The sequence below is a fragment of the Athene cunicularia genome, assembly GCF_003259725.1.
Source record: "Athene cunicularia isolate RWA chromosome 4 unlocalized genomic scaffold, athCun1 chr4_part2, whole genome shotgun sequence".
NCBI classification, from domain to species: Eukaryota; Metazoa; Chordata; class Aves; order Strigiformes; family Strigidae; genus Athene; species Athene cunicularia.
In genome coordinates, this window is record NW_020799099.1 from 16,486,189 (window position 1) to 16,503,559 (window position 17,371).

General features: G+C 35.8%; 1 protein-coding gene across 1 annotated transcript in view; it reads left to right on the forward strand.

Moving 5' to 3' along the window:
* PAPSS1 (3'-phosphoadenosine 5'-phosphosulfate synthase 1) overlaps positions 1-17,371 on the forward strand; it is a 46,387-nt gene that overhangs the window by 14,884 nt on the left and 14,132 nt on the right. The window contains exons 6-10 of the mRNA XM_026847594.1: positions 6,679-6,792; positions 9,327-9,438; positions 12,471-12,676; positions 14,868-15,003; positions 16,450-16,718. Coding sequence (XP_026703395.1) covers positions 6,679-6,792; positions 9,327-9,438; positions 12,471-12,676; positions 14,868-15,003; positions 16,450-16,718 — 837 coding nt within the window. The remainder of the gene's footprint in view (positions 1-6,678; positions 6,793-9,326; positions 9,439-12,470; positions 12,677-14,867; positions 15,004-16,449; positions 16,719-17,371) is intronic.

Sequence of the window (17,371 nt, forward strand, 5' to 3'; positions counted from 1 at the left end):
ATAATAGATCACTGGTTGCTCAGAAAATAAGACTGGGCAGAAAGCCACAGCAGAATTCTAGATTTTTATGCTAATGGTCATCTGAATATTTTTTGAAAGGAAGAAAGGAGAGCGCTTTATAGCAGTTCTACCTATGGGAGGTGGCAGTTCCTGACTGTAGTAGGCCCTGCACATCCTGCTCAGAAGAACAATTCAGTACATTTCATAATTATAGAAGTCAATGTCATGTGTGCCAAAATAGTGATCCCCAAAGTCTTGCATTAGTACACTTGGTACACAGTGTTGAATGCTGGCTCCTGATCCAGTCAGCTTTGCTCTGTCCTTTGCTTAAGACACATTTAGCACTTTTTTTTTTTTCTTTGTAGACAACAGTATCATGAATGCCAGGATATCTTAGTGGTTGCTTACATTAATGAGAGATGATGAAACCAAGGCATGGTTCAACAGGCATGTCTTGTTCTCAGGCCATATTAATACAGTGATATCTTGAGAATATGACTTCTGTAGGTTTCCTTTAGTTGGAAAAAGCTATGTCTGTGATGTTTTTTAATTAATCCATTGTGATTAGTGAAGAAAAAGACCATAGGCCAGCAGCGTTAAAAATAATTTGGAATGTTTGTTTTGTTTCAATATCTGTGAAAAACTTAGGGAAGAAGTCCACTCAAAGTATTGGTAGTCCTTGAATTTTAAAGACTGTTTTTATACTAGTTCAGACAAAAATGGCAGTAAATAGAAGATAGCTGGGAACTGTATAAATGTGTGTTGAGGTAGATATACACATGTGTATGTATTAACCAAGAATTTGAAGCATTGCTCTTTTATAGGTAAGTGCAATTATTTAGTTCTTAGAATTTTTAATAATATTTGAAAAGAGCTCTGAAACAAATTTATCAGGTCTTTTTCGAAAATATGTTTGATCCTTTGTGGAAGAAAAAGGGAGGTGACCACACAGAAGTAGGAGTAATAAGCATCTGTTGAATTTGGGAAGGTCTTGTGTGGTATAACTTGGTTTTGAGGTAATCTGGCTTGGTTTTTTTGCATGTAAATACAACTGATACTTCAAAATTCTTTTTAGGGACTTAGAATGCAAGGTACTGACAGGTATCTCCTAAAGCTACTGAGTCTGAGTCATGTGGAAAGTTCCTTTTTTTCCCAGTTGCTTTCAGTACTATACAAATCAGTGCTTGCACACTATTTTTTTTTTTTTCCCCAGGCAGAAAGGCTTCCATGGCTTTTGAGTTTGATAAACTTGGCTTTCAATCTGCTGGTGTTTTCCAGTGGTCAGACAAGCCCAGTACAGGTGTTTGGCTGTAAAAATTTCATTGTTTTGGTTCTTGTATTTCCTGTCAACAAATATAGCTGATCTAGCCCCTTGCACAAAGTTTGTATTTCCTTACTATGGAATAAGTTTAATATTTAGCTTGGAAAATATTTTCTGAAGAAGTCATAGCTCAGGAATGCCACCTTTATTGTTAAGGAAGTGTATAAGGGAAGAGTTGCATTACCAGCAGGTAACTTTAAACTTTTAACTATCTTTGTGTAAAATCCCATTCTTAAGGACATCAGTTTACACCGGCTTTGCAAATACCACCCCCCAAACAGCAGTCTGATTATGCACTTCTGCTACTCTCTAGATCAGTCCACTGTGAGTGAATGAACTTTCTGTCCCTTCTTCCATCTCCCACCTATCCCCCAACAGTTATAGCCAAAGTTCTTATCTAAGCTTAACATTATACTTGTATTTGGGAAGGTGGTCCTTATGGTATCTCGTAGTACTGATTTCCTAGCTATAGTCACACAATTCTCTGCAATCGTGTTCACATTCTTTATTTTGGAGTGGTGAGAATTTGGAGCAAAGTGAAAGTTAGGGGTTGCTCTTTGTTGTGATTTATAAGGTTAGTCACTTCTTAAGTTGTGAAGCTTGAGGCTGGTGGTTCTGGAAAATATATGGAAATGGATTCTGCTGTTCTGTACACCTGTTGTAGTTGGGGTTTTTTTGTTTGGCTTTTTTGTTTGTTAATCTCAAATTATACTGCAGCTCTCACTGTTACAACACAATGAATTCTCTCTGGAGCAGAGTTCTCAATCTTGTCTAGTTCCTCATTCACTTATCAATAAATTTGATAATAAAGAATACTGTGTGTGATCACCTGGTCATCAACATGAATTACAGCAGGCTCCAAAACATCTTTGTATTGAGGAACTTGCCAACATGGGAGCTTAGAATTTTTATTATCTGTAATATTAATTTAGAGAAGGCATTACAGGTCTTCAGCTCACTTTTTCATTATTTGACTGTAAATTAGACACTCAGTAGAGTATATTTGACACAATTGATGATATCCAACTGCTTTGTTTCCAGTCTCCTGCTTTCAAAATAATTTTAGCAGAAAATTTGTACAAATACAATTGCTATTTGTTTGGATGTAGTGTTCAAGACAAACACTTACAGCAAAAGGTGATTGGGTGGGACTAACTGGTATTCATAAGACAAAGTGCAGACCATGGAGATTTTATAACTGGTTTATAACGCTGGAAGTAAGCATTTGTATGAATTACACTACAATGACATTAATTTGCGGCATACCTACCTTTTGACTTTGATATATGCTGAATATGTAGAATAACTCACCTTTTCGATGACAAAGTATCTCTCTTCCAAAGACATATGGAGGTTACAAGAGAATTTAAATAAATTGTTCAGCATTATAAAAACATTTGTCAATATATGAAAACATGTGCCCATGCAGCAAAGAATGCCAACTTCACAATCTACTGTAATAGCAGGTCAAAAGAAGAAATTCTGCTGGTTTATGTGGCACTTGAGACCATATCTGGATACCATGTCCAGGTTTGTGCACTTCTCCCTCACCCAGTAGAAGACAAACATTGATGTACTAGAGTGAGTTGAGTGGAAGGTCACCAAGATGGTTGTGTGCTGGAACACATCACCGTACAAGGAGAGGCTGAAGGAAACTGAACTTGTTCATCCTAGAGGAGAAGGCTAAAGGATCTTGTTCCTGTTTCTAGCACCCCAGTGGGAGGATATAAAGAAGACTGAAGAGTTTTCTCAGAGGTGCACATGTATAGGATGAGGGGCAACAAACATGAGATGAAACACAGGAAATTCAAACTAGACATGGAGTAAAAAAACCCTTTCATTATAAGGATGATCAAATATTAGAACAAGTTGCCCTGAGAGTTTGTGGATGCTGCATCCTTGAAGATATTCAAAACTTGATTGGCCAAGTTGCTGAGCAGCCTGCTGTACTGGGACCAGGAGTAGGAGACTGAGCAGGAGGCTGCACTAGGTGACCTCTAGAGGCCCCTCCGTGCTTCTGTGATGAGGCTAATAGTTATTTTGTGTGAGAAGCTGGGGAAAAAACCCACATTCTGTGTAAAGAATATGCAGGCTTATACTATTAGTTTTATACTGTTACAGTGAAGATTTAAGCACAACAGTAAAGATGTAAGACAGTGAGCAGAAACCAATATAAGCTTTTAAGCATAATTTAAAAAATACATCTTAGTATTCAACTTCTGTAATTCCCACATCAATAAAACATTGATTTCTTCTCATGCTTAAGAAAGTAAGCAGAACTTGTATTTAAGTTGTGGGTTTCCTATTGTTGAGATATGTGTGCTCTGGTTGTGGTTGTTCTGAAAATACACTACTCGGTGTTATAGAAATAGATTTCAGTAGCTCAAATAGGTAAAAAAGCATGTATAAATTTAGAGTTATTATTAAAGAATGTGCTTGTTACATTGAATTCTCTAATCATTAAATACTGTGATAGTGTTGGTTTTGTTATTCATTTCTTCTGCTTTCTTCTATTGTTTCTAACTTCTGTATTCTGGGAAAAGGCACAGACAGTGTTTTGGTTCAGAGCCATTCTATGTTAACTTCTGAGATTCAGGTTAGGCAACAATAATCCAGATAGATCTGCTGACTGATAGGTTTGTTATGAGTGTTTTCTAATAGATGTTTTTGGTCAAAATTATTTAGGTTGCTATAGATGTACTATGTAAACTAAACATGACAAATTTTGACAAAAACAAATGTGTAAAAGGTAATCTTTACACATTTAGGAGAAATAGTAGGGAATGGCTGGGGTCAGAAACTCCTCTTGTTGGCACAAGAGGAGAAGTGTTTCTATAACCCAAATGAATTTAAAACACGATAGAACACAACTGACGGGCAGAGAAGAGTCCTTCATTCCAGAAAATCTTACACCTCTGCTAAGATCATGGCTGTTGTTGCATATTCAGTTTTCCCTATACTTAAAGTACTGACAAACTTCCCTTCAGACTGTAGCTACGAAAACTTCAGTGATTATTATAGTCAAGCAAGTACTTCTGTTTGTTTTTTCCATATATAAATAATTCAGTGGCCTCAACACTTCGATTAATATGAGCTTGTAAGACTAGTCATTCAGTAATGTAAATTGGATGTCACTTGTGAATGCCTGTCTTCTGGAAATTTGCCTCAAGGCCCTTTCTTTAGAGACTGTTAAAGATGTTAGCATCAGCAAAGAACCTACCACCACAGTCTGAGGAGGCATATTCTCATAAAGCATCTAGTTTATTTTTTAAATTTTTTTTGCAGTTGTTTATATGAATGCATTGAGAAATAATAATTGTTGAGGAATACTGTGTAACTTGTCCTTTGGTAGAATGAACCTTTGAGTAAAGTTACTACCTTAAAGTGGTCACTAGATGGCTTGCTAGCCTAGCATTTTCCTAAAATTCATTCAGTTTAAAGACCTATGTATTCAATTCCTCTTGCTACTGTGTGTTTTTTTGTTTCTTTGTTTTGTTTAACCTGATATTTTAAATACCTTTGTTTTGTTTGCAGGGGAGTCTAGGTTTACTAATCTTACAAATTTTCTAAATGTCTGACTCTGTTGCTAGAACTGTCTTCAAGCTGTTTTCATCCTTGTAATGAGATAGGTTGTTGACAGAAACTGCATTGTGAAACTTTTTTCTCCCATTTTTTTTCCCATTAGTGGGACACTAAAACCAGGATAATATTTGAAGAGACCTTTTTAATAGGCACATTTATTTTAAGCTTTTGATATTTTGTAAAATTATGAATCTCTAGCATGGTAATGAACTAGGGTCCAGAGAGGAATCTTCTGTGAAGCAATATAATATGGACTCAGTCATTACACTTTGCTTGCTGTTCTTTACAGCAGACAATACCTTTGTTTGATTTTGGGATTACCGGTGTGGCAGGAGTCTGCTGCAGCTCCCCTGGGCTGTAATGCTGCTGCTCAGGAAGAGAAAATAGAAGGCAGGTATTGCCTAACCTACTAATTAAATTAGCTTTCCAAGATGTCTGATATGTAATAGACTGAACTTTTCCTTATAAAACAGAATTTCTAAGTCCTAGTTTCATTTGTTTTCCTTTTATCTGTCTTGGAGATATGAATTATGTAAGCCAGTAAGACTCACCACATTTTTTTATTCCTGCAGTCATTTTTCCTGCCACTTGCTTTCATCATCCCACTCCCTTTGTTTTACTTTCCATGGAGGTAGTGTCTAATATCTGATAAACACTTAGATAAACATTTTACAATTCTTGAGCAAACTTTGTGTTTCCTACAGGCGTACCTGTTTACTCTGGGTTGTGTATACTGGAAAAATAAATATAATGTCTTTCTTCTTGTTATGGATCTGTATATACTTTGCTATAAGGGTGAGCTTTTTCTTTCTCAAAAAGTAAAGCATTATTTTACAAAAGTTTCCAAAACTCTGAAAAATGTGTTTTAAAAAGAACTGTAGCTGCTTTTCATTGTTTTTTTTTTCTTACTGAATATCACTGGAACCTTTGACTGGGTTTTGACATTTTACACCACCCTTTGTCAGAGGAGATTCTATTATCATGATGGCCTCTGCTTTTTTTAAATTTTTTTTTAAATTATGTTTTTATCCTTATGTTCATATTATTAGAAGTTTAAGGTGTTGAGCATTGTGGAATGAGAATGTCTTGTTTAAAAAGCATGGAGGAAAAAATTTTTATCAAATTAAAAATTGATATTCTGTGGTATTCTGGTTATAAAACTAGATTTCAGTTCATTTAATATATATATGCCCAGATGACCTCATTTAAATGGTCTAAGTGTTAGCATATAGATTAGGACACTGGTGTTATGTTAATATCATTAGCTGTAGGTAATACATTTAATTTGTACTTCTGTATTAGTTGCTTTCAGTTGAGAGAGAGGGTGGGTTTTTTGCCTCCATATTACCACTTCTAATGCATGTTGTATAGTGAATGACTTAGTTATAAATGCTCTCTCTAAAACTTTTGCTTCTTTAGCAAGTATAAAAACAGTCTTCCTTTCTACTGCAGATAATGTAGGCATTAAAAAGTCAAAACTACACTTAATTCATTAGAGAAATATTTACTAGGTAAATGTTGTATGAAGTATTTAAGGTTTAGGAAAAAATCTCTTGTCAGAATGTTTTACTCCAGTTACTCAAGCCAGCAGCTTGTCTAGCAATATATATTATAATCTTGGAACTGTGATGGTTCTTAAATGAGTGAAAATTGCTTAATGAATAAGCTTTTGCTACAGAGTAGTACAACATTAGAATTCTACTTTGTGACCGTGTGTTCAGTGTCCAAGAAGCATTCTGAGCAAACATTAAGTTCTGTTTATTCCTTTTATGCAGGACATTGTGCCAGTGGATGCCTCTTATGAGGTGAAAGAGCTTTATGTGCCAGAAAACAAGCTGCAGTTGGCCAAAACTGATGCTGAGTCTCTGTTAACCTTGGAAATCAATAAGGTATTGTGTGTTCAGTTGTCTCACTGCTGAAGTTGAAAGACAGTCTTATCTGTTGCTCAGCGGAAGTAGATATAGTCAAAATACCTCTACTGGTTACAGAATGTATCTCAGTATACTTTTTCCCTCTCTTCTTGAGATAAATTGCAGCATCTGTGTTTTGTTTTCACTTACTAGAGACAACAAACTGTAATTTCATAAACAATGTCTGGTCTAGTGTTAGTTTATCAGAAGCCTGGATATTAGATTTACAGTGACTTCCTCCCATGCCTCCCCCACCCTGTTCTATGGACTATAAACCATGCCTGGCATGATTTGTATGAGTAGTTTTTTCTAGAAGAATTACTAACGTTTTTGTTTTAGTTTACTTACACAAACTTTTATTTTGAATTGTAATAACCTAGAAGTGTGAAGGATATCAGTTACTGCTTCTTGATTCTCCTTGTTGGTAACCTTGAGTTGAACAATAGTAACCTCATATACCAGACTCAAACAGTTGCAAACTTAAGTCCACAGAGAGATAATCAGATCTACTTTTTTTTTTTTTCTTTTTTTTTTTTTTTTTTCCTGCTTAGAACATATCCATGCTAATTTTCTGTCTTCTAGCAGAGAAAATGTGGAAACTTGATCAACTCTGTTCTATGTTGGTTAAATGTGATAAATTCCAAGTTAGATAAATTAGACAAAGCTGCTTCTGACTGTGTTTCTATTCTACCTTATCTTCTTTTTTTCAAGAACTAGACCTAAACACAGGTACATTGAATAACTTTTTTTCACTGGCTTTTTTGACTGTATTACTAGAACTTAAAGGTAAGCATTTAATCTAGGAGCTGACTAAGCTCAGAATTGAGCATCAGCAGTGAGTAACTTGATCTTGGAGGATTAAGACAACATACTAAGCACTGAATTAAATAGTTTAAAAATCTGCCTAGACTTCTACTACTAATAAATTTTAATACTTCATTTCACTACATCTTACTAGATTCCTTTCACATATGTGTCTGTGAAACTATTTAGTTGAAGAATAAGTATTTAAAGTCACCATTATTAAATTTCTGTAGTGTCCTATTCTAAGTTGCTCCCTATCTAGAAAAACAAATCCTTTCCCCCTCCATCCCCAACCAGTGGTTTGTTAAATATCAAGCAAGTATATAATGTAAGCTTGGAATGAAAATGTGTGTTCTATTTGCCTTAGCATAAATTAAACAGTGTAATAAAATTAGTCGTGCTCTTTGCAAAAGAGACTTGCACGAGCAAAGCCTGTCCTTGTCAAAGACTTGACCAAGTCTTAGTAATGTACATGCAGAAATAATAGAGGCCACACACTAAGTCATAGTGTGACTGTTTTAAGTGCTAAGGAAGGAAATTCCCTGTAAGCTGATAGCTTTTAAACTAAAATAAGCACCAGTCCTGAGAGAATTTTACTTCTGGGTTGTCTCACTAATTTCTACAATAAAAAATTTCTTTCTAATCTGATTTAAGATTAGACCTCTTACTAGCCACACCCATAATTCTGATATTTGTGGTAATTGTATGTCTTGTGCTTTTTTTTTTTTTAACCCTCTTGGTTATTTTGTTTTGTTAAAAAAATAAATCAATTGGGATTCTAATTCTGTTAAGTTAAACTTTATCAAACATTTACAAGTGAAGCTTGTTGTTGTGGGGTTTCTTTGTTGGTGTCATGAATTAACCCCAGCCAGCAACTAAGCACCACACAGCTGCTTGCTCACCCTCCCACCTCTCAGTAGGGAGGAGAACTGGGGCGGGGTGGGGGTTGGGGAAGTAAAACTCATGGGCTGTGATAAGAATGGTTTAATAACTAAACTAAAATATAATAATAACAACAATAATATAATATTATACGTTAGTATATAAAATAATAATAAAAATGAAAAGGAATATAATTTTAAAAGAGAGAAATAAAACCCAAGAAAAGACAAGTGATACACAATGTAATTGCTCACCACCTTCTGACTGATGCCCAAGCAGTGGTCCAGCCCCCAGCCAACTCCCCCCCGTTTATATACGGAGCATGACGTTCTGTGTTGTGGAATATCCCTTTGGCTAGTTCGGGTCAGCTGTGCTGGCCAGGCTCCCTCCCAGCTTCTTGTGCACCTGCTGTGTGGCAGAGCATAGGAAACCGAAAAGGTCCTGATTTAGGAAAAGTGCTACTGAAACATCGGTGTTTTAGCAACATTATTCTCACACTAAATCCAGAACACAGCACTGTACCAGCTACTAGGAAGAAAATTAACTCTATCCCAGCTGAAACCAGGACAATCTTTTTTTTAACACATAGATCTAGTGTTAGAACTGGAAAATAGCCAAAATATGAACAATGAGGAAAAAGTTGTTCTTTTTTCTTACTTAAAAACCTTGAATTCTTTGTGATTAAAAACTGAATACTGAGAAATCTTCCATTTATTCTGTCCTGCATTTTATGGATAAATTATGGTCTATTATGATTAATACCTGATGTCAACCATTAAGCAAGAATTTTTATCTGCTCTAAGTCTAATTCTCCATTTCTTTATAAGGTGGACATGCAGTGGGTGCAAGTGCTAGCAGAAGGTTGGGCAACACCCCTGAATGGCTTTATGAGAGAGAGAGAATACCTACAGTGCCTTCACTTTGATTGTCTCCTCGATGGTAGGGCAAAATTTACTGTTTGTAAATCTGGGCAAACAAATCCTACTTCTGAAATGTTGTTGATGCTTTACTCAGTGGTGGTGTGGTAACACGTTATCGGGCTTGTGCACAACCTGGGGTAAGAGAATAGGATATTATAATAATCAGTTTTAAGCCTGATGATTTTATTATTCTTATACCTACCATTGTGTTAGAGTTTGAATTTTTGCCTTTACAAATTATATTTTTCAAATGTTTTCATTTTTAAAAAGGTTTAAACTTAAAATACATGGGTTTAATTGGAAGCAAATGGTTTTAGAATTCAGAATTGCTATTTAATGCCTGTTTAGCTCTGTGTGTCAGAAGATTTGTTCTGTAATAGTAATGAAGGCAAGGACAACAAAGTGACTTGAGTGCTGGAGCTATTGCAGATATGAAATCAGAATCTGAGGAGGTAGCTTGGGTATGGAACAGTTGTCACATATAGTGAAGTTACTATGACTTAGTAATTATCCTGTGATGATTTAAATGAATATATTTTATTTTGTTACCAATTGGCTAAGAGAAAGCATTAATTGAGGTAGTCAACAAGTGATAATATGCTCAGGTTTTGAATTTGATTGTGATCCTCTGTCATTTTTCATTTATTCCTCTCTGAAGGCTCTGTTTTACTCGAGCCTTTTAGGGTTTTTTGCATTCTCTATATTAAAAGAGGATAGTAAAAATTCCTGTCTCCCCACTTCCTTCTGCATTACTCTTGCCTTGCTGGAGACCAAATATCAGAAAAAAAGTCACTTATCTCTCAGTTCTATGATCTAGACAACTGTTGTCCCTCTTACATTTTGTAGTTCCCCTTTCTATAAATTTCTTGGATACTATCCTAGGCAACATAATGCCATCCATTATTTTAGACTATCAAAAATTTGCAGTAGTATTTTTGACTGCTAGTTTTGTTTTCATTCCATTTGCCTTCTGTGTGTCCATCCAGGTGAAACATACTCTGCAGATGGCATGCTATACATTCAACTTCTAAAATAGCTTGTAGCTCCTTATTCTGTCCTGTAGTCTTCTGTAAATCAGAATTTTTATAAGGCTTTTAAGACATTGTATAGGTGAGTGTTTCAGATATGGAACTATTTCAAGTTTTTAAACTTCTCTTGTAATTGTTTTTAGTACCTTGTGTATGCTGCAAAACATATGAGTAACGAGAAATAATGAGTAACATTGATGGAAACAGTTTTCAGTCCTAAGCTTTAATACAACAGTCACATTTCTCTAGATGCTACCATATTTCCTTCTCTTAGATATCTACTGCAACATTTATGTATTAGAACCTTTCTAGAAAAAGCTTCTTTGCTACTTGAAGCAGTGGCAATGGTTAAGTCAAAACGACATCCTGAAAGTTTCCTCCCTTCTTGGTATGTTCGTTCTCGAGTGTCACAGCAGCAGTTGTTTTCTTGGGTTTTGATTTTGAAGAGAAAAAAATTGTTTAATAGCAGTTAATCTCATCCTTTGGGCTCTAAATGCAGTGTTCATACTGGCTGATTTCTACATTATGGAGATCAGTGTAGGTGTGTTTATATTTTCACTTTAAGGCTTAAGTTATTTGGAATAGTCTTGAGCTGTCACTCTGCTCATCTGTGATGTAACAAACTCAATCCACTACCTTGCCTTAGTTCCTCATTTGCACAGTGGCTGAAGACAGATGTCAAAGATATATATTGATCACTGACAAAATTTTAATAATCAATAGGTTTGAGATCTTTTCCCAGTTTGAAATACTTACTGTTTGCAAAGCAAAATAATTTTCTTAATTATCAAGTTAGGGGTGGCAAATCACCTCTTTGATGTTGCCAAGCTCAATTTTTGACCTAGTTGCTTTGAAAATAGAGCACTAAGAATGAATGTAAGAGAAGATGCACAACATGCTTTTCGTTTTGCATTATGAAAGAAGGGGGAACCTATTTTGCTTTTAAACTTTTCATCCAGCTTCATAATTTTTAACTTCCTACCACACTGAAAGTAAAATTGAGAGAAGGTTATAAAGAAATGTATTGTTTAAATAATGGGGAAATCAACCTTATTTAGAGTCTTGGCCTGAGTAAAGCCAGTATCAAAACTCCCATTAACTTCCAAGGGCCTGTGACATTTCTCCTGGAGACCACCCGAGAGTTTTGCACTTTTTTGGCAAGTGTATACTCATTAGTATTCAAGCGTTTGTATGAGACATACAATGTTTACTGCACTGGTTTTCTCAAATCTCACGCTGGTAGTAAAGAAAAACAACACTTCCAGTATCTAGCAGTGAAGTAAATGCTTAAAAATGAGGGCCTCACATAACCTTAAAATTCAGATACAGTCGTTTAGTTTTAGAGGTAAAGTAGGTGGTAAGCTTTCAAACAAGTTGTGCAAAGTGACTGCCTGACTCCACTTTCTTTTTTTCTAAAATATGTATGCTTGAATCTGAATACAGTTTCAAGTAAACAGCAAAAGTCACCTTTTGAAATAGTTGAATTATATATGTTAACTACTTGGGTACATTTGTCTGCTTCTTTCACATTGAACTTTTCCTGTGGACCAAAAGTATGACTACTGAGAATGCTACTTCTTTTTTTACGCATTATCCACTCCAGTAACAATCTTGCCGGATATTATAGATAATTTGTTTAAAAAATGTCACTTTTGTATTTCTGCTTACAGTTGGGTATTTCTGCTTCTGTATATAGCTTCTTAAACAAGATATTTGAGATCCCAAAAAAGTAGTATCTTCACAATCTAAATATTTGTGTGCAGTTATAAGTACTTGCTATTTTCAGTATGTCTTTGCTCTTTCTCAAACCTCAGTGCTTGCACATTATTGTAGCACACATATTTTACACAAGAGTTCATTCTAAAAGTTGCTTTTAACCCCTGTTAAAAAACACTTGAACTACCTGTTGTGTGATAACTTACAGCCTGGACTGTAACTTGTTAGGAGGGTAGGTTTTCATAATGTCATTGAGCATTATTAAGCGTAAGGGGTGCTTTTTTTTTTTTTCCCCTATATTCTGCAGGGGGAGTTATTAATCTGTCAGTGCCTATAGTGCTAACAGCTACTCAAGAAGACAAGGAAAGACTGGATGGGTGTACCGCAATTGCACTAGTGTATGAAGGTCGCCGTGTGGCCATTCTCCGTAATCCCGAATTCTATGAGCACAGGAAAGAGGAACGCTGTGCTAGGCAATGGGGAACAACATGCAAGGAACATCCTTATATCAAGGTGTGTGTTAAAAGTTGAAAATCTAGTCTTATTAGCTGTACAGTTTGTGGAGTCGCAAATTGATGAAGCGGATGTCTGTGGTGTATTTTGACAGCAAAGCTGCTTTGAGAACTGATTAAAATATTTGAGCAGAAACAGTGGCGATTTTTTCTATGCAGCTGTTGAATAGTCTGCACTTAGGGTGAAAACCTAATGTCAATATGTGCATTTGAAATGAATTTAGAATGTGCTGTAGAATCTGTGCTACAGAAGAGGGAACTTTGCCCTCTAGTGTGCCTAGTAAACACATCCCTCTGTGTAGCCAGATGGATCATCAAAGCTCCTTAATCAGCAGATACATGCATTGTGAAGCCAAGAAAACTGCTATTCTGCCTGCATGTGGAGCTCGTGAGAACTGCCTGGTTTCTCTGCTTTTGAAATAGGCCCTGTTCCTGGGTAACTCTCTGGAGAGTTATTTCACATCCATTGTGTTCAGTATGTGTTATTATCTTGACTGTATGTGTACATCATAATGAAATATTGTAATTGCAGCATACTCAGCACGATGCTGTGTTTGGGTTTGAAAGCCGATCTAAATGTTGCATCTTAGCTCTGCAGAGCCAAAATATGTTTCTTTCCCTATTGGTCTCTAAAGTATCATTTACTTACAACTATGACTTAAAATCAGATAAAAAGAAATCAAACTACAAATAATGAGCTTGCTCTTAAAAAGGGAAAGCCTTTGATGTGTTCTAAAAGCATCTCCATGACTAATAGTTATACATGTGTGAAAACTATGGATTTTTTTACTTTTTTATTTTACTGATGTGTAATACATTTTAAAATTAATGTGTAATGACATCCTTTTACGAACTGAGGTTGTATTCAGTGGTATATCTGAAAAAGAACATCTCCTGCTAGACACAAGAGTGTTCTGGAAGATTTTCAAAACTCTTGATTTGTTCTGTGCTGATGAACATCAGATTACCCCTTTACCGAAAATTTAACACAAATTTTAGAAATTCTAAGAAAATCTCATGCAAATGAGATTTGAATAACTTGTTATAGTGCATTAGCAATTATAGAATGACATGGCTGAAACTAATATAGAAGATGAGGAACTATGTCTGTCTGTATTCTTAAGTCTGTACCGGAGTGTGTAGTAGTAGCAATAGTATTATGACAGTGTATGAGTGTGTGCAGAGTAGTATCATGACAGCACATGGATCTGGTGGCCCTTATAATTAATCAGAAATCTTTGGGTGTCTGAGAGTTACTCTAGTGTAGAGTTTTCTCCCCTTCATATATTCTATCCCACCCTGGTAAGATATCAAAGTCTGGCATTTTCTTTGGGAAGATCATGGTTGCTGTAGCATCACTTAATTCTAGCAGTCCTCTATTTCAAAGCAAAAATAATTTAAAAATTCATCCTTAATTTTAACACCTTGATGCGTTGATTTAGTATGTAATGTCTTATATCATTTGCTGTCATTTTTAAATAACATAAGGTGAAAAATTATCAGAAATGTGTATGAAACGTAAATCTTTTGTGGTTCCATCTTCAAAAGCAAATACATTCTCAGAAATTAACAGTTTGAGTGATTTCTGTGGCCATTGCTAGAGTATGTTAAGCAGCTTGCCATAATTATTTTTTGATAAAGGGTGAGTTGATATCTGAAGGTATCAAAAGAATTCTAGTGAGTGTACAATATATGTTGCCTTGCTGAAGTGCTACTGTGGAACAAGTCCAAAAGCTGTCCTACTTCAAAGAATCTGATTTTATTTGTAAGCTAAAGTGTGAGTGGTTAATCAGAACTGTTTTATTTGCTACTTTATTGCTGACCAGAATCTTGTAAACTGCAAGGTGATACTGGAACTTCATTTGCTTTGACCAACAACTATGAAGCGTGCAACTTTATTTTACTTAATTTATTAGGCTTTCTAGCCACTAGATCTTTTTGTCATGTAATGAGGTTGGTTAAGAATACTGACTACTTGTGTTTCCATATATTAAAAAAATCCTTTCTTTTGAAAGAAAGGCATATACCTACTACTGAAGATTATGTGTGTCTCCTGCACTGTGGCATAACATGTTTGGACTATGTTCCAGTGATGTTTTTTCCCTTGGTAAAGATGAGCCCCCATTGCAATGCTCTAGATGCTCAAGAGAAGCTGACAACCAATCCTAACAAGGATTTTCCTTTCTTCTTAGATGGTTATGGAGCAAGGGAACTGGCTTATAGGTGGAGATCTACAGGTCCTTGATCGTATATATTGGAATGATGGACTTGATCAATACCGTCTCACTCCAGCTGAACTAAGGCAGAAATTCAAGGAAATGAATGCCGGTGAATAATTTTTTCTTGTTCTGTTTCTCCCTGCAAAGGCTTATCCAAATACCTGCTGCCTCAATACGTCAGGGCTAGCATTCTTTCAAGGATGAAGATTTTGATAGCTCTCTTAGGTGGCGCTCTTTGCCTTTTACTGGTATTAATTTTTATGATCTCAGGCATTGCATTACCTAAATACACAGAAGAAGCTGGTAATGGCGGAGGTTCTGAATTTTATCTTTCCGTGCACGCTAGACATATTACTAATGCAATAAAAGATAATGTTACATTGTGGTAGAAGTGATTTAAAAATTATCAGGTTCGGCCAAAACTGTAGAGATATTCTTGAGTGCTGAGCTTTCATGCTCTTTTATTTTTAAGTCTCTTCCATGCTGCTTCTGGAGAGCAAAGCTTAGGACAGTAATGCAAGTAAAGTGGTACAGAATGGAATGTATCACAGTTAAAAGTTGTGAGCTAACTGCTAGCTTTATATTGCAGAAAAACCAAAACAAGTTTTCTCAGTAAAGCAGTTGTGTTAGGCAGATAAGTAAGAGGCTGAGTAATGTCGTAAAGCAGAGAACATTCAAACATACTGCCTTCATCATGGCATGCATCAAAGGCATACTGCCTTCATCATTAGACTCAGGCAGCTGCTAAGCACTTCTAAGTGTGAGGGAAGAGATTAATATTGAAAATTCAAACTGAGATTGATCCTTTACTCCTGTTTTTTTTCAGTGTGGTCAGTATTTCTAGGACCTGCAGATTTGAGATACCAGTCTTTGTTTTAGCTAGTCCCTGAATAAGTATCTTTGATACCTGAAAAAAATCATGTTCTCTGGATTTCATTGGTTCCCCTCTCAGTTATGGTGATTTTGCTGTTTTTGCAGGGTGCCTTAGTTCATCTTAATTTGTAGAAGGGAGAAGTCCTGGTTGTGTCAGAGTTTTTCATCAAAGTTTCTGTAAATCTTTGGAATATCAGTTAGCTTTGCTTTCTTACTGTGCATAAACTCTACTAAGCAGTTTAGGTGAAGGAAACTAATTAATGTACATGAAATCCCTTTTTATTGGTTTTATTGCAAACATGTCAATGTGTTCTCATGATACACTGAGCTTTTAAGACAGGTAGCACAGTTTGATTTTTCTCTTAGAATTTATATTATATACTCATGCAAGTGAAAAACCCAAAGAGAAGATTATAGCTACTGGAGAAACTAGAGTAATTTGGAGGAAATCTCATAAATGAAGGGAGCTGATTTATTTTTTAGTATGGTGGATTTCTATTAGTTTTGCTTATTGAGTATAATGGTTTCATAATAATTCAATTACCTGTGTCTACTGTTATTATACTTTGTTTAATAGAGGTCAGGACAAAGATTGTACTGTTTGAAGATTTTTCTGTGGTTATGTAACTCCTGATACAATAACTTGCTTACCTTATATCTTTTGTCTGTTTTTTCTCCACAGATGCTGTATTTGCATTCCAGTTACGCAACCCAGTGCACAACGGGCATGCTCTTTTAATGCAGGATACACATAAGCAGCTTTTGGAACGTGGCTACCGGCGCCCAGTTTTACTCTTGCATCCACTTGGAGGCTGGACAAAGGAGGATGATGTTCCTCTCATGTGGCGCATGAAGCAACATGCTGCAGTACTCGAGGAGGGAATCTTGAATCCAGAAACAACAGTGGTGGCTATATTCCCTTCCCCCATGATGTATGCTGGACCAACTGAGGTAAATACAGCAAGAGTTTAAAATAAAACAAACCCCCTTTGATAATGCATTAAAGTATTCCATGCTCTGCTGTGTTTTGTATTAATGGAGAGAGGAGACAAATTTTCTTTGGAAAGCCAGACTGTAAAGGCTCCCTCTGTCATCAACCAAAACATTCTTGTATGAAGAAACTTTTATATTGGAGGATTTTGCTGGAAACAGTGGGAGATAATATTTGGTTTATGCCCCATTTTCTTCAGTTATAAGGGTATGATAATGAATTAATCCTTCCTCCTTTTTTACAGTCTTTTTCAGAAGAAATAAGATCTTTTAACATACCAAATAGTTATCGTGAATACTAAAATACTTAGGTGATATGACTGTTAAGCAAAAGGTCTGTGTGTTGGAGGGCTATACACAAATCAGGAAAAAAACCCAAAGGCTTTGTTTATTTTTTTGGTAAACTTAATTCAGAGAGAATTTTTTTGAGGCTTTTGCATGAAATAATTATTTGACAGCACTTTCTTTAGAAGCCAGATCTTGGGCTGGAATGCCTAGAGGTTTTTGGGAAGCAGCAGAGAGAATAAATGCTCTCATTTGAGGGCAAGTCCTTTAGGGAACATTGGTTCTCCAGCTCACTCCTAGCTGTGGCCTGCCTGCCCTCTCCCCCCCCC